Here is a 22,797-nt window from a genome sequence, read left to right on the forward strand (position 1 = left end):
ATATATAAATATATATTTTTATTTTTGAAGTATGGTTTTGTATATTATTTTATTATTGAAACTTCTTTTTAATCTTGATTTCAACTCATAAGCTTTTTGTTTAAATTAGCTTAAAATAACAGTTTCGTATTTACAGCGAACAAACTGTCGATGAAATGCTACGTTACACAGTTATGCAGTTACGTTACACAAAATTTTAGTACATGGTGCAAAAATAATAGATTTCACCACGTTACCGATTGGAATGTTATCGGAACAAGCAGCAGAGTCACGTAACAAGTTTTGGCGACAAGATAGGGAACATCATTCAAGAAAAATCAGCCGTGAATCAGCTATGTTTGATTTGTTCCACAGAGCACTTGTTACATCCGACCCGTTTATATCGGACTTTACCATAAAAGAGAGAAAAAATAAAACAAAAAAGATTCCCCTACCTACGGCAGCAGTCAATCTGCTAAAACCCATTCATGACCATTTTAAAGTCACGGACGATTATTCATCAGCCGAGATAAATGTGGATGAAAATTTGATTCTTCAGAACGAAGCTGAAGTTTGAATAAGGTGAATAATTATTATCACTAAAATTTTAAAAAGACATTTACACCAGAATAAATTATTATTAACACCCGGATATACGATTGTGACAACCCTGAACAAAAACTAAAATTACTGATAACTTCTAAATAACGCTGAATTAGCTTACAAAATTAATACCATGAATAGAAGTATTTCCAAGGTTTCGTTTAAGTCACTTTTTATCTGCTAATACTGTGTTATGGACGATTAAATAAAATCTAAAGAATAATGACAAATTATTTAATATTTCGTTATCCGTAGTAGGTAGAAGGACCCAATTTTGCACATATATCCGGAGTGATAGCAATATCTGATAATCGTTATAAAGATAAGAAAATGTGTTTTAAATTTTTTGCAATATTTTATTTTGTGTTTTTTCGGACCCGGATAAAGGCAAACTTTGATTTTTTTTTTCTCAAAATCTACTCGTCATATCTAAGCCGGAGTTTTACTAGTAAGCTTAAAATGACAAAAACTTTCGATTTCTGGAAGAAAAAGCACATGCAACAAAAATGGGGTCTATAATACATTGTGCGTTTCGCTGTCGAAAATATTTACACTAGGGGTACTGTATACTGAACTAGTTTGTGTAAGTGATGGCGATGGTGCTGTTTTTGATGAGGACTTTAACAGCCTGTCAAAGCTAATTGTAGTCGAATGGTGAGCACTCGGTGTTTTATTTGTAGGTTTTTATTTTTATTTATTTAATAAACAAACAATTTACAGTCTCGAATTTAATACAAGACCCATCGTAGGCAAAACCTTGAGGAGGTTTGTGTGCCGATGGAGAGTTCAGAGAAAAAAGAACAATACATATATTAATGTCTTATCTTATACCTTTACACGAGCAATTCTTGTATATATATATATATATATATATGTATATATATTTCCGGGATCTCGGAAACGGCTCTAACGATTTTGCTGAAATTTGGTATATGGGGGTTTTTGGGGGTAAACAATCGATCTATATTAGTCTTAAGTTTGGGAAAACGCGTGTTTTCGAGTTTTCATGCGTTTTTCTTTCGACGCAGAATATGGTCGCTAATTTCGTGTTGCCGGCCACTGTCCGTCTGGTTCAGCGGGTTAAGACGCGGACTGCTAAACGAGTGTTACGGGTTCGAATCTCGCCCGGTGACTATTTTTTTTAATTTTTTTTTAATTTTTATTGTTTTAGACAAGTTTAATGTAGTAAAAAAATGTAGATAAGATTATCACCTATACACCACCATATTACAATAAATAGTTATAACCGAGCAAGGATTCTTAGTATAAGTAGCTTGTGTCGTTTGATTTCAATAAGTGCATTACAACTTTTTTTACATGTTTACCATTTAAGTACTTTACACGAACATCTTCTGGCAAATCATTTAATATTTTAGGTAATATATATGTATACAGCCTAGTGCCATATATGTTATTACATTTGGGTTTACAATATTTGTTTTGTCTCTGTAGACTTCTTAGTTGTGTACATCTTTTGTTTACTTTTATTTTAGTAACATAGTGATATTCTTCAGTTAGTATGGCTAGTTTACAATTATTTTGAACTGGAAGTACATTACAGTATTTGAAAAGTTGTGCATATTCTGTTTCGTTTTTCCTTTTGAAATTCTTAGGTACAAGTGTCTTCAATAATCTTATTTGTAAGTTATATATTTTTTGTATATAGGTCTAGATAGGTAATGCGACAATAGGGTATTTAACTACTAGTCAAATCGGTCTCTTTTTTTCGAACTGTCAAAACGATTTTGCTACCATGGAATTTATATGGAACACTGGCATGTGACGTCACAATCAAATCAGTTGCTCTTATTAGTTTTATACAGGTTTTAAAATAGAAATTTTGTCTAAAAATAACTGATGTCTACGTTTCTCTATTAATCTGCTGGTGCATTTCATGCATGATTCAAAAAAAAATATTTTAAATACAGTCAAATACCCTATATTATGGACAGTTATATAGACACCTTTGTTTGGTAGCCAAGTAGTATCCCACTCACAAAAAAGATTAATTATACGTGCATTTTTGTAAAGTACGTGCAGTTTCGTGTGTTAAATATTTGGCTCAGGACCGCTTCGGCCTCAGTTTCATTTCGTCAACTTCTTAAGTAGTTCTCATTCGCATTTGGTCTACTGTTCCGATTCGCCAGCATTCCTATATCGTCACTTTCTTATCTCGCCCGCTTTCTTACGTGGGCCACTGTAGTAACTTGGTTATATTCCTAATTAGACTACAGTGCCGATTCGTCAACACTCCTAATTCGTCCATAGTGCTTACTCGTCAACATTCCTATTTAGACCACAGTGCCAACTCGTCAACTATATAGCATAGTAATAGTTATACTACGATACCCTTCATGGCTGTGTCCGACTCGCACTTGCCTATAAGATTTCCAATGAAACACTGCCTTTAGACTTTACCTTACCGTTTATCCTAGGTCGATAAAAGAACGCGGACGAGTTGGCACTTTGGTCGAAATAGGAACGTAGACAAAAATGGTATATTGACGATATCAGATATTGGACGAGTTGGCACTATGGTCAAAATAGGAATTTAGACAAAATGGGGTATTGACGATATAAGAAAGTGGACGAGTTAGGAAGGTTACGAATTAGGAATTGTAGGGTGACGACATAACACTGCGGACGATTTATGGAGATGACGAAATGAAACTGGGGCCGAAGCGTTCCTGAGCCAAATATTTGGAGACCCCGTGAGTTCTCAACTAAAAAAATGTACACAGCATCAGTTAGAAAATAAGAGATGGGAGCGATATCTAAGCTACAAATTTCACTCAATTTCATCAAAGTCAAAAGTTTTAATCATGTATCGTAAGATGGCAATAAATTTACTGTGGCTACAAAATTTTCATTGACAATCCACCTCTATTTCAATTATCTTTGCTAAAGGTAAACAACGTGTACGCATCCAAAAATCCATCTCGTCCAACCACAGTCGAACTTACCTCTCCTTTTAGCTCAGAAGTAGCGCCGTCGAAAAGGAAGATCTTGCCGTCGAAGCCGGCCGACGCGAACAGACTGCCATCCGGGCTGTAGCGGACCGCCTGCGCGAAGCGGGAGTGCTCCTGGAAATAAACATAATGTATTGAAATTAAATGAAAAATCTTTATTTTCAACAATTTGCCCATAGATTAATACTTTAAAACTACCATACTTCTTCTTTGCCTAGCCTTTTCCCATGTCATTTGGGGTCGGCTCTCCTCGTCATTCTTCGCCAGGCGTATCTGTTCTGGGTCGTCGAGACATTTGTTTGAGCTTTCTTAAGGTCGTTGTTTATGACGGACATCCAGGTCGTAAGGGGTCTACCTCTGCCCGATCTTATGGAGCCAACGTTGATGCTCAGGACTTGTCTAGTCATGTGATCTTCTGGCCTCCTCATGACATGGCCATACCACTTTAAGCGAGATTCGGAAAGCTTATCTTCTATGGGCCGGATCTTAAAGCTGCCACGGATGTGCTCGTTTCTAACCCTATCAAGTAGAGTGACACCTCCTGCCCACCTCAACATCTTCATTTCTGTTGTGTGCAGTTTTGTGGTATGGACCTTCTTCAAAGGCCAACATTCAGCGCCGTAGGTGAGAGCCGGTCGGATTGCGGATTTGTACACCTTCCCCTTCACAAAACTACCATACGTACATATTATGAAATTACAAAAACTAAAAACACATTATGGCTGCTATGTATTTCGCAACCCCGCTGTGTTTCGCAACCCTTCGGCCAAAACTCCTCCTTGTTGAAGGTCAGTCTTTCTAGCATTAGAAAAAATGTAAACAATAGGGTTATTTCCATCTACAAATCTTAGGGCAGAATTGTATCCCAATAAATTATTTTGGATTATAAGAACATGTTAAACTACTTTTAGGGGACCTGTAATGACCATATTTTTGTAAATATTGAATTTAAAATATCTTTTGGCACACGTCACGTGACCAAACTCGAAACGTCTTTGAAGACGACGATGACGTCACAACTCTCGGATTGACACTGTTGACAGTTAGGCGATAAACAACAAATGACAAATGGCAGTTGACAGTTCGTATCTTCTACGTTTGCATGTAGTTATGTGTCAAACCGTAAACTGTGACGTCACACAATTTATCAAGAGCGTTTTGGGCGCGAAAACATCTGTCAATATATATTTTGTTAATTTAACATATTTAAAGCCGTTTTAGTATAGAAGTTGAATTTTAGGGCAACTTTTAGTTAATATAGAACGTAATACAAGCGTTTCAAAAAATTGGAAACAACCCTATTATGACACGTCTTTTTATAAAAAAAAAAAAACGCTTTTCAAAAATCAGTAACTATTACTTATGTAAGCAAAATAATGTAAATGATCGTATATAATTTATAATTGTTACATACAGGGTGGGAAATATGAAGAATACAAAACAAGAGTTTTTAAATATATTAAGTTCTAACATTATTAAGTATTGTTTTAAAAATATATAATGTCTGACATATGTCCACCAGTAACAACAGACAAATGTGATTCCTTATCATCGCAATTTTCAGCATATTTTCGCACATTTTCAGCGTTATCTTAGTAAATTTGTGTTAGGTAGTCGATTTTAACTGTTTAAATTTCATCATTTGCTCGTAACCAATTGAGCTACGGAAGCCTACCGGAACCTCGCAAATCTTTCCATTCCTTCCCTATCGTTGTTTCGCCAGTACGCACCCGTGACCCGAGCGTTTGAACATGACTCGAAGGTATTCGCTCTTTCAATGAGAGATGAGTATGACTTTGTGTGATATTAGTAATTACTAACTTGTTTAGTGCACTTGAACTTGAACGGCGGCCCCTCGAACACGGCCAGCGTGTTGTCCTCCGACGCCGTGACGATCCGGAACGGACGCGCGGGACGGAAGTCCACCGAGTTGATCGGCTTGGACTGGCCGCTGATCTCACCGACTGAGGTTCCCGTCTCGGACATGAACACGTGGCCGAATCTGGAAATATTTACAGTTAGTTAATTCGTTTTTCAGGGCCTTTTCCGCAACTCGACATCTATTGTGCCTATTTTGCGTGAAAAACGAGGTAGCGCTACTCTAGCCACCCCAGCTCCGCTACAAAACCTAACAGTGTTTTCAGGTTGTTAAATACCTCTTTCAGTGTGTTCGGCGTTCCTAGATATTTGTTCCTGTATACTTCTACCTGTTTGCATTCTAGAAGAATATGTTTTGCTGTTTTCTCCTCCTCCATGCACGCTCTGCACATGGGGCTGTCTGTCTTACCTATGTTATGCAGGTTTTTGTTTAGTCACTAAACAAACACCTGCGTAACACTAAACTTTAGTGTGTTATGTTCTGTAATTAATCCTACTATTTTGCGTAGCTGTTGTCTGGGAATATTTAGTGTAATTGTAATATAATATGGGAGAAAATTTTGGAAAATATAGCAAATGTGCTAGAAAACATCTAATCGTCAAAAAAACCGTGATCAAACGAAAAGAAAAAAAATTATGAGGAAGTTACGAAAATTGACTTGACTATTTCCATTAATTATTTAAGTATTAATTGGCGTTTTCTATCAAGGATTGACTATGCCCCTTTATAACCATTGTAATGGCATTTCTAATAAAGATTTAAAAGAAATTACATCGACTAGTCTCTTTTTGCAAGCTTTAATTTAATTGTACGTGTCAAATCTTGCAAGTTAAATTTGACCCACTTCCCGACTTCCAAGGAAACTGAAAATTTGCATACATATGTAAATCGGGTGACAATGCAATATTATGGTACCATCGAGCTGATCTGATGCTGGAGATAGGTGGCCATAGGAACTCTGTGACAAAACAAAGCAACCTAATTGTGTTTGGGGCTTTCAGAATTGTCTCGATTAGTTGCCTGTGTTAATAAAGTACAGTAAGCGATAAAAGCTTGTACCAACAATTTAATTTTTGACAAAAAATTATTTTGTATTAACTGAGGGTTTTGCCACTGACTGTACATTTTTCAATCCAGTCGTTTGAGGATAAGCTACTTCTTCACAGTGTCCGACACTAATCATTGTCTTCTTAACACATTCGAGTGTCAGGAACCCGCTCGGCGGGTTTTCTGTTCGTAGTCGCTTTCCTCTACAAAGCGGAAAAACTCTGAGATCGGCTAGCGTTACGAAAAGGTTGGCAATGAATGCGTTAAATAATCTAGGTCGGCGTCGAACAAACGAAAGCTCGATCTAGGAATCACCGCGCCATCTATCGGAATTTTACCTTTCTCTGCCCTCCCCGACGGCGACCATTCGCTGGCTGTCCGCGCTCCAAGCGATGTCTTTGATGGGCCCACCGATTGGTTGGAACTCATTCTTGAGGATATGCTCCTTGTTCACGGTGTCCCAGATGCGGATTTTGCCCGAGACATCTGAAATATAAATAATAATAATTTAGAACAAACCAGATATTGTTAATAGGTACACTTGGTTTTTGGGGTCCTGTACCCAAAATGGCAAAAACGGAACCCTTTTAGTCTCGTCGGCCAGTCCGTGGGTCCGTCTGTCTGTCCATATGTCACGGCCATTAATTTCGGCAACTATAACACATATTTTAAAGCAAACTGGAACTGGTATTTTAGAGCCGCTCCTTAGTTTAGAATTAATCATTCTTAAATCGTTTTAAATGGGGGGGGGGGGGGGGGGGGGCTTTCCAAGTCTCCATACATGTAAATAAATAAAAAAGTCAAATCAGCGTGTAGGCAAATCATCCTATAGGTCTTTAAAAATAACACTAAGGTATTTGATTTAGTGAATACTTTTGAACAGGACATGCAAAAATTTTGAAAATATAGATTAATAAATTATTTTCGCGAATCTATTTTCAAATGATCAGTTGAATCATTAATGAGTTTTTTTTATTTAAACGACGTACCTAAGTGCTCATAGAGTAACAGATACGACCTTTTCTTATAAGGTTTTTTTGTATGAAGTTACGAAACCCTCCATTATGCGTGGTCCGTAGTTTGGGAACTTATCAAATGGGGTTGGCAACTGTCAAAGGTTTGCATAGATGGCGCCATCATAGCTTGCCCCTGTTTCTAGTTTTGTTCTATGAGATTTGGCTTAAAGTACTGGAATCCAGGTCACAAAATTCCAAAAAAAAAACAAGAATTTGACACAATTCTAGGGATTGACAGGGCAAGCTATGATGGCGCCATCTGTTTAATACTTCGACCGGCCAACCCCATTATTGATAAATAGTAGGAAGGAAACATTAACGCTGATCACATCACCATATTAAATTAAGTATATTACTCATTGCAACTCAACTTAGTAACGTATGTACTACGTAAAATTAAATTTTCCTTGTTAATTATATTGCGTCACAGCGGCGGGCAGGTTGGATTGTACATCTTATTTCGCCTACATTTTTAAATCTATTTTGAAAATAAGAAGGAAAGCAATTTTCTTTTTACACGTAGGGTAAGCGAAAATACCTAATCAAATTACAAATATTATTTTCATTTTAAATACGAAGCGCTGGTGGCCTAACGGTAAGAACATGCGACTTGCAATCCGGAAGTCGCGGGTTCGAACCCCAACCCGTACCAATGAGTTTTTCGGAACTTATATACGTAATATCATTTGATATTTACCAGTCGCTTTTCGGTGAAAAAAAACATCGTGTGGAAACCTGACTAATCCCAATAAGGCCTAGTTTACCCAGAGGGAGTTGGAAGGTCAGATGGCAGTCGCTTTCGTAAAAACTAGCGCCTACGCCAATTATTAGTTGCCAAGCGGACCCCAGGCTCCCATGAACCGTGGCAAAATGCCGGAATAACACGAGGAAGATGATGATTTTAATTTTAAACACTTATACTAACATTATAAATGCGAATACGAGCGTAACTCTATCTGTCTGTCTGTCTAATACGTCTTCACACTTAACCACTGAACCAATTTAAATTAAAATTTGTATGGAGATTGTTTGAGGCCCGCGGAAGGACACAGGATAGTTTTTATCAATCATCATCATTTCACGCAGACAAATTCACGGGCAGAAGCTACTTCTTCCTCGGTCCCTCATTGCTGAGGATCGCGACCATATATGCTCCGTCTCCACATTGTGCGGTCATAAGCCATATGGGACACGCACTTCATGTTGCCGCCAACCACCCTCTTCACAGCATCAGACCATCTCGTGGGTGCTCTTCCTTGCGCACGCTTGCCATCCATTTGACCCAAGATAATCTGCTTTTCTAGGTCATGCTTTTTAGACCGCATGATATGACCAAAAAAGCTGAGCGCGTTCTTGACATATTGTAGAGAGCCGTGTGGTGATTTTCAGCTCCTCTAGAATGGACTTATAAGTTCTCATCAAAGACTCCAAATATTTTACATAGGCGCGTGCAGACAGAATTGTTAAAGAACTTATTTTCAATAACAACAAACACAATAATCTTGGTTACCTTCCCTACATTCATGTATAAACCTAGTTTAATTCTGGAATAGAGTTGGCGGCCGTCCAACATTAGCGAGCAATATATTTGTCGCTAAAACATTCGTTATTAAGTAGCATCTTTATGGCATGCGGCGTTCTTAATTATGTAAATAATAGATAGATTTTGAGTACGAGTTTCGTGCATTTTCCATCTGAAAAATCGGGTCAGTATTGGTAGGAACTGGAGTCTTTTGAGCCTATATTTGAAGAACTCGATTCGTTATTAGAAAACTCTCTCGAGTCTTTTAAGTCCTGAATCGAGTCGCAAAAGGACTCGACTCGAGCCTCCGAATACGTCAACATTTTTATAGTTATTATCTAATTTGACTGTAAGGAAACTAAGTGTTTGTTTGGTTCGAAATTCGATATTTTATTGTAAAAAATGTATAGTTCTCTAAAATTAAGGAAGGAGTCTCTACAATAGACTTGGGTACCTCACATGTTGAAAAGTCTTTTCTAGAAAGTCTTGTCTAGTTACAATCTTCTCCAGAACTTCCTGGTTGCAGAAAATTATCAACTTATGTATATAAGTAAATAACTTATGGCATAGAAATATGGTTCAAAATCCTATACATTGGAATCTGATCTACCAACCCAATTAAACATCTAATTATAGGCTTCCAATTAATTTATGCTCAATTTATAATCCACATGGAAGTTTATTCACGCACAATTACACTTGGAAAGTTAAAAAGTCATATCTCCTTCCTACAATCATGTAAACATTTTCAACCTTCTGCCATGGTAATAAGGTAGAAATGTGTATATATTTATGGTAGTGAGTGCACCAAATGTAGCAATATGTGGATTTGAGAGATTAAACCAGAATAAGAGTGTGAAGAGAAAATCGTGTCAAAATTAACATAATACAAGTGAAAGTTAACCTTGATATAGAGATTTGTAGTTTCATATGCAAATGACCATATGCATGAGTTAGTTGCATAAAAACGTTTGTTTTCCTTTGCAAATAATAAGCGAATCTGACCCAGTTTTAGTTTTTTACAGAACTGCTATAAATTCTAAATTCGGGCATTATTATTATTATCACGTTGCAATATTAAATTATTATTATTATTTGAAAACCTGACATTTTATTCGGGGAAATGTGTTGGCCCGCAGGTTTGCTCGATGCTCCAGTAATGTCAAGGTAACGCTCATTATAGCATATTGCCCTTATAGAGAACATATTGCCCTTATAGAGAGCATATTGAGCATATTAATCCTTTTACTCGAGCAGCCTGTTGGTTAACTATACGAAGCGAGCCTTTAATGTACTAAAAGTGCAGTACAACAATGCATTCAGAATGCTGTTGGGCTTACCTAGTAGATGTAGTGCATCTGGCATGTTTTGCGAAGCTATAAAAGACTGTTTTCCGGCAATCATGCGCAAGAAAATAGTATCTCTGCTAGGTCGAGTTAAAAGCAGTCCCAACAGTATTCTGAATGCTATTGCTAACAAATATGATAGCCCAATTCTCGCTCATTGGATTGGGCAAATTAAAGGGGTAGCAACTAGCCCATATTGAGGGATTAATTAAGCAATGTGAAATGTGCCTATAACACTAACCTTTAGTTTTAAGTTTGTTTGTTTTGTTTTCACATAATACTAACAACTATGAAGCCTGATCTTCGAAATAAAGATATTTTGTTATTTATTATTATTTATTTAATTTTATTTTATTCTTATTAGTGTTGTTATGATTTGACAATGCTTTAAATTAATTACTTAATCATTTTTAATAGTGTTAAATTAATAGTGTAATGTTTTAAATAATTTTTAATTATATTATGTAATTAGTAATGTATGCACTGTATGGGTATTCTGAAATAATTGATTTTATTATTTATTATTATTATAACATCTCATTTACATTCTTCTTGCTTGTTGTATCCTCATGGCTGAGAGATGGATATAATAAAGAAATAAAATAAAAATAAAAAAGCCTTTTATTTCTGGGTGAAAATATTACAAAATACTTAACCTAGGATGTTAAACCTAATATAATTTTTGTGAGAGGTAAAGGCCTCTTCTAGAGAGGGAGAGAGAGAGATGGATGTAGCAGACACCGATGGATTGTGGTTGTTATAATCGGCTGTTGCTATAACCTACATTAAATACCCATATGACAGTACCTCAACATCATTGTTGTTCCCGGTTCCTCATTGTAAGTGATGTCGTTATAAACGGTTTCTACTGTACTGAACATTGCGTATGTGATTAATCTTTGAATTATGTAACTTAAGCAACTTCCATAAACATGGGCATCGCCAAGAGGGGACCGCTGTCCGTCCTATATGTATACATTTTCCTCGCCACAGCGCGCGGCCTCAGCCAGTAGGCACATCTACACTAGCCATTTTGTGCACGAGGAAATTGCCTCACTCTCTCGCTCTGTGTGGACCCACCTATTCAGTTTTACTATGCCCTATAGTCTGTATCTTTAATTCTTTAGGTATTTAAAAGAATGTGAACAAATCACAATTAATTTAACTTGATGTGCCAAAACTTCCAGAAGTCTTACTTTGATATCTAGACATGCGGTAGTGTGTCCAGCCAAGTTCAAAGAAAATATTAGTTACTACACATAAAACAGGATCGAATATATAGCCATTTGATGGTAGATGAAAATATTACACAATTAAATGAAATAGGTTAAAGCCAGAACAATGAAGGAACAAATCCAGGCAGTTTTCTATTTGGTTGGTTAACTGATAAATGTATCAAGACTGTCAAGTACCTAAAGATACAGACTATAAGTATGGTTTAACCCGTGGGCTCCCTGGGTAGCCAGCTTCAAAAACCAATGACGGAATGTCCCTATATTTGTCTGGGTCTCGAAAGGTTAACTTATTAATACCATAAATTTGTATCTTATTTTGAAGGCCTTTCTTGCACTTTAATTTCACAGCAAGCTCTTGGTAACAGAGGTTCAAAATAAAAAGTAAAAGTTAATGTCATAACTCATAAGCTATAATTTACTGACTTGCAGTTGAAGCCATATCTGAATAATTCTAGGTCATCAGACAGGAATGCCATATAAGTGAAACTTTATCACCATATTAGTACCATGACTCATCTATACAAATAAACGGAGAGTAAATAAATAACTCGTAGAGATAAACAATGATTCATAATGAACTAGTTCAATGATAAATTAAAATTGCAAACTGATAACCTTACCTCCTGAAGCAATGTAGAAGCCGCTCGGGGAATATTTGGCCACGTTAACCTGGCAAGAGTGCTCTGTGTACACATCGGCGATCGCCGGGTTCTCAATATCGCGGATAATAACCGAATTTCCGTTCGTGTACAGGAAATTTTTGCCCTTCGGATCACCGCCCAAAACAAGCGGTGTACCGCGCTGCGTCCTCGGCAGAGCCGCAAAAACGTATTCTGTGGGCACATGATAACAAAATCACATATTGAAACGGATAAATAATTATGAAAATAAATAAAACCACAGAATTTCATGAACATAATTGACACGGCACATGCTTCCGGCCTCACTTAAAATTTCCAACAAGAACTTACTATTGGAATAAGACATGTTTTGCCTAATATTTATTAGTTTAATACAAGAACTAAGCTAAACCTAGATTAAAATAAATACTTTTCAATTATAGAAAACACTATCGGCCGCTAATCCATAGCCTTCTAAAAAAGTGACGTATAATATTTTTTTGGGGATGTTGGCAATATTGCCGCTCATTTTATTGTCCATATATGGGCACGGAGTAGTGTTGATATACAAATGGAAAACCGGTTAAACAATTTTTCTTGATATATTTTTTAGTTCTCTATATTTATGCATTTTAAATGATACACAAAAAATCGAGGTTAAACATTATAATATTCAAGGCAGATAATATTACGAAATAATATTTGGTTTCGACGATGAGTTTGTGTAGTGTGATAACGGCTTAATGGCAAGTAGACTTTTGTCTATGAAAAAGGCGGCCGTCATTTCTTTCTTTTTCGTGTCAGTGTCAATTTACATTTCGCTCCGTGTCAGTCATGTCGTGAAACGAGGATACCGCATCATGTGACGGAAAATCACTAAAAACGCTGCTTTGCTTGTGTTTTTGTTCAACGAGTGTGCTCTAATTGAACTATAAAGAGTTATGTTCGTGGAAAGAAAAGTAGGCGTTTGCAGTATTAGTGTGATAGTGGCATTTTTCAAGGATTTTATTTGACACTTGTTTCCACGTGGTGTCTGTCACCGATCAGTCGACGTGTAAAAAGTAATCGCCCTTTTTGTTCACAAATTCACCCCCACAGCTCAGTTAATAAAAAATGGAATCCTTGAATATGTCTAAATTAAACCTGTCCAACGTAAGAAGCCAAGTTCCTCACGAAAGTGGGACAAAGAGCGTTTCTGAAGCGGAGGCAAAACTGGACGCAATCGTAAGTAATATGCTCACTTTTGAACGAATATAACTAGGTTTTATACTCAAATTGTGATTAAAATTTGAAAGAGAGTCATTAGTAAATTTACTTAAGATAACATTCAATAGAAAACATGTTTTTATTGTTGTTATATTTTCCTTTGTTACACAATATTGAATAACCATGGTGTCTGTTTTAGACCATCCGAGATCCCGATGACGAGTATCACTGCGAGTACAGGGAGGACATTTGGAAGCATCTTTTGGAACAGGAGGCCGAGAAACCAGTGATACATCTGCAGTCCCCTCAGGTAAGTTGAAGTTTTTTTTTATATCATGTCTTTTATTGCATCATGTTCTTTCTAAACAAGCTACCTATATTTTTTGAAAACAAACAAGGAGGTGATATTTTAAATAATACATCATTATAATCAATGTTTTGGCTAGATGACAACTTTTGCATATAATATTGCATAAGCTGTTCTGCTGTACTCTATTAAATTATATTTTGAATATGAATTGGCTTGGTTTGATTCTAAAATGCAAGTTTATTAGTAAATGTATTGACTTTTTGACAATACATGTTGTTTGTTATGAGTAAGACAGAAAGTTTTTATACCTACTTACAGCATTTAAATTAATGAAACAGAAAACTTAAAATTCTTCTCTTTTGTGTTTTTATTTCTTACAATAGGCAAAACTTGATTTCCCAAAGCCAAATTATTTTGATGTATATATATAAATCTTCTTAACCAAATTTGGCTGATTGATTTGTTATTAAATCATGATGGCACCTCCAATTTAATGACTTTATTAGTGACCCTATTACTAAGACTACCATCTGTCTGTCACCAGGCTGTACCTCATGAACCGTGATAGCTAAACAGTTGATATTTTCACAAATGATGTATTTCTCGCTATGACAACAATTACTAAAAAAAGAATAAAATAAATATTTAAGGGGGGCTCCCATACTACAAACATGTATTTTTTTCCATTTTTTGCTTAATGGTACAGATGCATTTGCATAAGACATAAATATTTGTACATATATGAAGACATAAATATAAGGACGAGATTGGCTTAATAAGATCCTGGTCAATAAGATTTAAATTTAGTTAATAGCATTTAACATAAGTATTGGTTTCAGTTACATAATTAATGTGTGCTAACATTTTTCTACAATATTCAATTCCCATTAAGGAACCATAAAATTATTACATATATGAAGACATAAATATCCATACTGGTTCTAGACCTAGGTTACACAAAATATTGAAATATTGTTTTATAATATATGCCTACCTCAATATTCAATTCAATCACTAATCAGAGTATAAAAAAGCTTCTTTATTGTATAATTGATTAGCTAATTGTGTCTCGGTTAGTGCTCAATCATGTTCACTAATGTATACCTACTATTTTCTAACTACCTTCTTAACTATTTACTAAGATCACGATTTGACCTTGTGGATTACTGTAATTGGCTTTATATATAAAAAAACAAACTTCATGTCGGACTCGCGGACTCACACTTGGCCGGTTTTATTGTACTATTGTGAATAACACTGATGTGAAATTTTGATGTTGACAATGAATATTCATACCAACAATAAAATCATCTATAACATTAGCAGTCAACAGTCAAAATAAAAAAATAATGCCAACATTGTAGCTGTCACAGTCAGCATCAAAAGTAGCGATGAAACAACGCGTCAAAAGTATCTGATATTCTAGATAACTTTTCCAAATATAGATAAATTTCAAAAATTCGCGTTCAAAAGTATATCTATTACAGTCTTTTGTTAAGCTGTTACAGAATGGTAGTTACTTATGAAACGTTATTTGATCCGCTACTTTTGATGCTGACTGTACGTCCGATGTTGTCACTTGCCATAAGGACGAGATTTGCTTAATAATATCCTGGTTAATAAGATTTAAATTTAATTAATAGCATTTAACATAAGTATTGGTTTCAGTTACATAATTAATGTGTGCTAACATTTTTCTACAATATTCAATTCCCATTTGTTAATATGGAGTAATATTGATGTGCTACATCATAATTATGTTACGAAAAGTTCATGATGCAATTTGTTTCAATTACTTGATGGCTTAACATTAAAGATATTACGAATGAATAAGTACTACATTCTTACAAGTCAAGTCTTAATCAAAATATCAGCATTAGACCATGTTCTAGGTATAAAAGTTAAGGAAAGCCTTAGACATTCATGTTTGGATATTGTATTATGTACCTCCTGCACCCCAGTAATTTGTACGCGAAGTGTTATTACTTTTTCTTTAGTTATGCCTTAAAATGTAACAAGATTTGAAAAAAAAAATACAAACTTTCTAACTTCAGATGCTTTTATTTGCAAAATTTTGATATGTTTTTTACTTTTTTTATTATTTTACGTAATCAGTGATTAATTGGCTATTCGGAAAATCTTTTTTTTTATTTGAAAAATACGTAGTTTAAAAAAAATACTAGTTTTAGGTCAAAAAGCGGGTATTTATTAAAAAAATCTAAAATCTTGAATAACTTGTAAACCAATGAGTTTTGACCCCTGGTTGACTGGACTTAAATCACTCCAAATAAGCTGTAGAATAACCCCCTTGAAGGAATACGACGAATTACCAGTCACCCTGTATATGGCCCAGGGCTCGGAGATGAAATCACAAATACTTATTTATCCTTACAGCTAGAGTTCCGAGGCGCCCTAATCCAGCAACTACGCGACATCAGCAAGAAGCTCGGCCTGAGCATCGCCACTCTTCACTCTGCCGCTGCACTCTTAGATCTGTTCATGGATGCGCATAAACTCCGAGCGGACCGTCTGACGCACGTCGCGTTAGCATGCTTAAGTCTTGCTGGTAATTTTATTTTATAAATAAATTGCTTTTGGAGCATTCCATAGAATTGACTACCGTTGTCCCTTACAAACGCGTGTTTTCTGAAGATTAGCAGGTACAAGAGTTTCCTTTTCTGTGGCTAATGGTCAAAATTATGCACAGAAAAATAATTGCCTGCTTTACAACATGCCGAAAAAAAATGGCAACACAGGAATTAAAATGCGTCCGTACGGGACAGCCCGTGGAATGCTCCTTTTCTGTTTTGTGGTTGCAAAACAAACAAGGCAAACTGAGATAATTTGCTAAGTTATTTGACTCAAAAATAGAGGTGGGAAGCTGGGAAGGTTATATTTTATATTATACAATTAGCGTTGGCCACTGCCAGTGATGGTAGGGATCGTTTTTACGACACTGCGCTAAAAAACTTCCGAGTGTTTTATGTAATTGAGTCTTTTTTTAAGCGCAACTTACTTAAATAATTATCAACAATTTTGAAGATTTCATCTTAATACCTTTAACAATAAAAAAATAAGTGTATTGTAACCTAACCTAACTCATGATGTACACGAAGACTATACGAGGGTGGATTGAAAAATTCGCGGCTTGAATATTAAAAACAAAACAGAGGTTTTTTAATTTATTTTTATTTTTCTACATAGTCCCCGTCGAGTTGAATGCACTTGTTCCATCTGGATTCCAGAGCCATTACATCACTTTTGAAGAAGCTTTTCTCGACACCTTCAAAATAGGCATCCACCTCAGCTTGGACCTCGGCGTTGCTTGAAAATTTCATACCACCCATAAGTTTTTTCTTTTTAATTGGGGAACAGATGAAAGTCCGATGGTGCTAATAATTCAAACCCACATTTGGCAATCTCCGCCATCGATTTTAGTGACGTGTGAACACGTGCATTGTCCTGGTGGAAGATAACTTTATTTTTCAACATTCCAGGTATTTTTATCTTCAGAGCCTCGCGTAATCTGCGTAATAATTTCTCCATTTTCACGTTATCTACCGACACGTAACTTTTATACCGCAAAATTGCTTTTAAATATAGACGCCAATTGAAATTTCGCGGGAAGACAGTTGAATAATGACAGTTCAAAATGGCGGCAGAAAAAAGAAAAAAGTTTTTTTTTTAATTGGCCAGGCCGCGAATTTTTCAATCAGCCCTGGTATTTTGTTAGTTTTGTAAAAAATGAGTTGTCTGAAAAGGATTCAAGTCTCTATAACAGACTCGGGCCTCTAACAAGTTGAATAAAACTCGAATTTTTATTTAATTATAATTCTATAAAACCGAGTCAAACCTTAAAGCAGAGGACTCGAGTTTTAAACGACACTAACAACCACCTGATGCCGCGATTGCTGCGACGCTGATTCGATTTCAGCACTGATGGGCACTGGAGGCCTTGGTCACTTTTTCTTGGTACATGACTTATTTCGCTGTATAAAATATTCTTGCTTCCTAATCACGGAATGTATACTATCTTAATTTATTTTTTCAGCAAAAAGCGAAGAGAAATTCAGCCGAGCCCCAACCCTCAAGACCCTCTCCAAGATCAGCAACGTCCAACTCTGCGGCAAGACATTCCGCCAGCTAGAATGGATGGTGGGCCAGCATGCAAGGTGGCGGTTACTGGCACCCACACCCGTAACTTTCGCAGCATTGTTGGCGCAATATGTGGTTACCGATGGGGACCTGACGACAAGGCATCCAAAATTCGTGCGACGGTTCAAGAGAGATGGTGCGAAGCTGCTAGATGCGTACCTGGATTTGACATTGTCAGGTAAGCAATTGACTAGACCTTCCAAGAGTTGCAACTAGAATGGATGGTAGGTCAGCACGCAAGATGTTGGTTACGGGCACCCACACCCGTAACCTTCGCAGCATTGTTGGCGCAATATGTGGTTACCGATGGGGACCTGACAACGAGGCATCCGAAATTAGTGAGGCGGTTTGAAAGGGATGGAGCGAAGCGTATCTTGACTTGACTTTGTCTAGTAAGTAACTAAACTTTACTTTATAGTTGTCTTAGTACCCTCAACACAAGCCTTATTGAGCTTAATGTGGGACTTAGTCAATTTGTGTAATAATGCCCCTGTGTAATAATATATATTGAATAAAAAAATAATTTACGAGCAATATATTAATTTTAGCTATTTACGTTTATATTTTACCGCATAATGTATCGAATGTAGAACCACACGCTTACTTACGCGGGGTTTAATAATTAAAAAAAAAAATCTGTATAGTCATATATCGATTTTTAATATTCCTGTTAAAGTTAACCTTTTTACAAGCTTTTATTTAGTTTCACCTGTCCCGTTGCCTGTAATCAAATCTTTAAAGTTAAATTTGATCCACTCCCCGGTTTCCAATTGAGCTGAAATTTTGCATGTATATGTAAGTCGGGTGACAATGCAATATTATGGTACCATCGAGCTGATCTGATGATGGAGACAGGAGGTGGCCATAGGAACTCTGTGATAAAACAACGCAACCTAATTGTGTTTAGGGTTTTTTTTTAATTAGCTCAATGAGTATTAGTCGCCTGTCTAAAAAAAAGTACAGTCAGCGATAAAAGCTTGTAACAAACATAGAATTTTTACCAAAAACTTATTTCACAGATGTCCGCCTCAAGGTAGTGGAAGGTGTGGAAGTGGGCTGCGCCTGCGTGGCGTGCGCGCGCGCCGAGCTGGGGCTGGCGGCGTGGCCGGGCTGGCTGGCCGCCGCCGCGGCGCGCCCGGCCGCGCGGATCGCGCCGGTCGCGAGATTGCTGCACCGGTGAGTTACAATACTTAAAAAAAATTAAGATTTAACTGATTTATAGTCAGACACACAGAGTCCAGTACACTCGGAGGTGCGGTAGAACAATAAAATTACATCATTAATTTATTTAGTCCCCTCTCAAAATACATGGATACTACGCTAATTGGATCATTAGCCAAAACTTAATAAATAAATAAATTATACAAATAAGTAAATATTAGATTACAATTAACTGAAATTATATAAAGTTACAGGTAAATAACATTAAATTACAATTCTTCTTCCTCGCGTTGTCACGGCATTTTGCCACGGCTCATGGGAGCCTGGGGTGCGCTTCACAACTAATCCCAAATTTGGCGCAGGCACTAGTTTTTTACGAAAGCGACTGTCATCTGACCTTCCAACCCAGAGGGTAAACTGGGCCTTGTTGGGATTAGTCCGGTTTCCTCACGATGTTTTCCTTCACCGAAAAGCGACTGGTAAATATCAAATGATATTTCGTACATGAAATTCCATTGAACATTAAATTACAATTCAGTTAAATCTCACTTTATAATTATATGTGTGCGGACTAGATGGTTTGTAAAGTAAACCATTTTTGCTTTTAAAAATCATGTTGTCGGCAAATACGTCAGTGTCCAGGATATGTGACAGAAACTATAAACAGAACCAATCCAAATTGAATTCATTCATTTAAGGATTAAGATTTTATATTAACATTTGTCTAATACAGTGGTATTTTTTAACTATATTTTCATGATGAAACAAAGGCCGAAAAGACTCAAATCAAAGAAGGTTGACATCCCAAACGGTTGATATCCTTCACAGTTGATATCCCAATTGGCGATACCCTTCTAATGGTTATAACAACGAAGCGAAACCACTGATCATCGCAAACGAAAACCACCTTAATGAGTTCTGAAATACAGTTTAAAATTGCTTGATTCGTTTACAGGATGATGCAAATTCTGAAGTCAAGAGAAACGCCAGCGGAAGCGGAGATCGACCAAGGCTACAGCAGCGCCAAAACCTCACCGAACCAAACACCATCCACATCACCTCTCCAAGTCAGCCCGGCTTCATCTACCTGCAGCACATCTACCCGCAGCTACATCAACGTTGACACTTCCTACCGTCAAAAACCGGTACAAACCGGTATGTATTCCGTTCTAGATTTAAACAACACTAGCGTCACTAATATAGAAAATTATTATCTACCAACCGCAGTCGATATGACTCTAAGAGTCGACAACCCTAACGATTACAGGTATTTTAAGTCGCGTAGGTTAATCGAAGCTAGCTTAGAGGGCGGAGCTGCCAATAGGGCTGTGAAACGAGGTTTGGACAGCACGGTTGAGTTGGATCGGAAAAGGTACCGTTTGACTCAGATGTCGCAGGTCGTTCAATGATTTATTTCTAGTCGGTCCATGTTTGTGAATTTGATTCTGTGTTTTTTGTAAGCTGAATAGTGATAAATGAGATTGGAACTAGATAAGATACTAGTTACATTTATTTTATTTTTCCTTTTTAAGGTTCCGTACCCAAAGGGTAAAACGGGACCCTATTACTAAGACTCCGCTGTCCGTCCGTCCGTCCGTCCGTCTGTCACCAGGCTGTATCTTATAAACCGTGATAGCTAGACAGCTGAAATTTTCACAGATGATGTATTTTGTATAGAAATTCTGTGTTCTGTATAGAATTTTTTATTATTATTATTATTTTTTTCTGTTGCCGCTATAACAACAAATACTTAAAAGTACGGAACAGTCGGTGGGCGAGTCCGACGCGCACTTGTCCGGTTTTTTTTTACCGAGTGTTTTTGTTGTCTGACCATACTTTGTGGGGTATGTAGGTCATACTGAGCAACTTTTACTATAGGGCCAACCCGAAATAGCAAAAAAATCTGCTGTCTCATACATTTCGGCAAATCATTATAGTTCGTGTCATCCGCGATGACGCACAGATTTGTCAAATCTAACGAATAATACGAGTCGAGGCACGAGTCGTCGTGAATGACACGATCTATATCGTTAGCCTAGTTCACAATCGTACTAATTACGCGGAATTTTGTAATTTAGACTTTATGTCTGTGCACTAAAGTACTAATAACAAAAAAAAATCCGCGTAATTAGTACGATTGTGAGCAATGGTATCGTTATGTCAAGTACAAGTTGTTCAGTATGACCAGGGGCTCATTTCTCGAACGGTATTGGAATAATATTATTAGTTTACGAACCGGGGCCCATTTCTCGAACGGTACTAGTCTAATATTATTAGTCTGTTGCCATGGTAACCCATACGACTTGACTGTTGGTGCACTAATAATATTAGTCTATGAACTAGGGCCCATTTCTCGAACGGTATTAGACTAATATTATTAATCCACAAAATGTAATGTATGTGTGTGTGTGTGTTGTGTGTAATTATATTAGACTAATACCGTTCAAGAAATGGGCCCCTATCTAATCGTATGGGTTAGCATGGCAATACACTAGTAATAAATATAATATTAATATAATACCATTCGAGAAACGGGCCCCTGTCAAGTCACACACAACACGCTAATAATATTAGACTAATACCGTTCGAGAAATGGGCCCCAGCATATTAACTCCTCAAGAGTATGGTCTGACATAACAAAAACACCGTGTAGTTTATTTTGGTTATTGTTTTCGCAATTTAGAATGGTGTAAAATGAACCCGTACAATTTTGTTACCAGCATAAGATCAGTACTTATACATAAAAATATAATTTTATCGTTGTATTGTGATTTGTCTTATAGAATAAATTAATTTATAAAAATATGTAAAATATCGTGTTTTGTAACACTCGAATCTCATTTATTACTTTGAAGCATATATCCAATTTCATCAAAAATGATTGTTGATAACTTAATACTGCCAAAAATTTACAAATGTGGACATAAGCAATTGCATATGCTTAATTCGCGCATTTGACTTGCATATAAGCATATTGTAAAAGCATATGCAATTAATTAGTCTAATTCCTATATCAAGCTGAATTTTGTATAAGCTTGCACCAATATTATATGCTTAGTAAGTTTATACTTAGAAGGAATAAGGAGTTTGTATAAGACGCTCGTTTATTATTTCAATAATTGCACCTCTTTTTTTCTATTTATTCTGTAAATGTCAACTCAGGTCTCCTTTTCTCCATATATTAAAAAAATATAATTAAAAGGGTTTTGGTAAATTGAAGGTTTTGAGCGAGTACGACTTAAAGTCCGAGCATAAGCGAAGTCTTTAAGAATACGAATCACAATTTGTATAATGAACGTGAATTTGAGCCACAAATATGCATTTCTTTAGTGGAATGTTATTCTTATTCCTTCTCTTATTCACTTGGTGGTGTATCGTATACGAACGGAGCATGGATTCATGCAGCTAGGTAATAGAGAGCCAAAGGAAATTGGACAACTGAATTGGCAAGTGATTAAAAATAAAATTAAAAACTTGTTGCTCTTTAGGTCTGTGACCACTATAAAACATCGAAATCTAAACGGAATATATAAACAAAGATTTGTTCTGTTCTATCCAAAATGTAGGTACAATTTCCTGTGTGGAATTTTCTATGCAGCTGACTGTTCTATAAATTCTTAAGTTGTCAGATTTTCTGTAGGCTCGAAGACTGTAGGTAATATACAGAAACGAAATGTGATATAGGGTAAATAATATTTATTGGCCATATAAGTATTTAAAAATAAATTGTTCGTACTTTTCTAAAAATT

At 36.3% G+C, this 22,797-nt stretch overlaps 2 protein-coding genes across 2 annotated transcripts in view; one reads left to right on the top strand and one right to left on the bottom strand.

The window, feature by feature from the left end:
- LOC133531630 (actin-interacting protein 1) overlaps window positions 1–12,713 on the bottom strand; it is a 30,147-nt gene extending 17,434 nt beyond the window's left edge. Inside the window, exons 1-5 of the mRNA XM_061869952.1 lie at window positions 12,568–12,713; window positions 12,217–12,429; window positions 6,816–6,963; window positions 5,373–5,553; window positions 3,546–3,665 (exon numbers count right to left, since the gene is read on the bottom strand). Coding sequence (XP_061725936.1) covers window positions 3,546–3,665; window positions 5,373–5,553; window positions 6,816–6,963; window positions 12,217–12,429; window positions 12,568–12,583 — 678 coding nt within the window. The 5' untranslated portion in view covers window positions 12,584–12,713. The remainder of the gene's footprint in view (window positions 1–3,545; window positions 3,666–5,372; window positions 5,554–6,815; window positions 6,964–12,216; window positions 12,430–12,567) is intronic.
- Window positions 12,714–13,035: 322 nt separating this feature from the next.
- LOC133531678 (uncharacterized) lies at window positions 13,036–22,325 on the top strand. The gene is made up of 6 exons (XM_061870044.1): window positions 13,036–13,440; window positions 13,622–13,732; window positions 16,127–16,298; window positions 17,784–18,065; window positions 18,907–19,063; window positions 20,004–22,325. Exons 1-6 carry the CDS (start codon window positions 13,330–13,332, stop codon window positions 20,455–20,457), a joined length of 1,287 nt encoding a protein of 428 aa, XP_061726028.1. The 5' UTR covers window positions 13,036–13,329; the 3' UTR covers window positions 20,458–22,325.
- Window positions 22,326–22,797: the final 472 nt, after the last annotated feature.

This window comes from Cydia pomonella, chromosome 2, assembly GCF_033807575.1.
Source record: "Cydia pomonella isolate Wapato2018A chromosome 2, ilCydPomo1, whole genome shotgun sequence".
NCBI classification, from domain to species: Eukaryota; Metazoa; Arthropoda; class Insecta; order Lepidoptera; family Tortricidae; genus Cydia; species Cydia pomonella.

Excerpts from the sequence above, each read along its gene's own strand:
- LOC133531678 (XM_061870044.1), top strand. The coding sequence starts at position 13,330 with ATGGAATCCTTGAATATGTCTAAATTAAACCTGTCCAACGTAAGAAGC. Across the intron at positions 16,299-17,783 it reads AGCATGCTTAAGTCTTGCTG|CAAAAAGCGAAGAGAAATTC; the intron begins GTAATTTTATTT and ends TTATTTTTTCAG. Across the intron at positions 19,064-20,003 it reads GTCGCGAGATTGCTGCACCG|GATGATGCAAATTCTGAAGT; the intron begins GTGAGTTACAAT and ends ATTCGTTTACAG.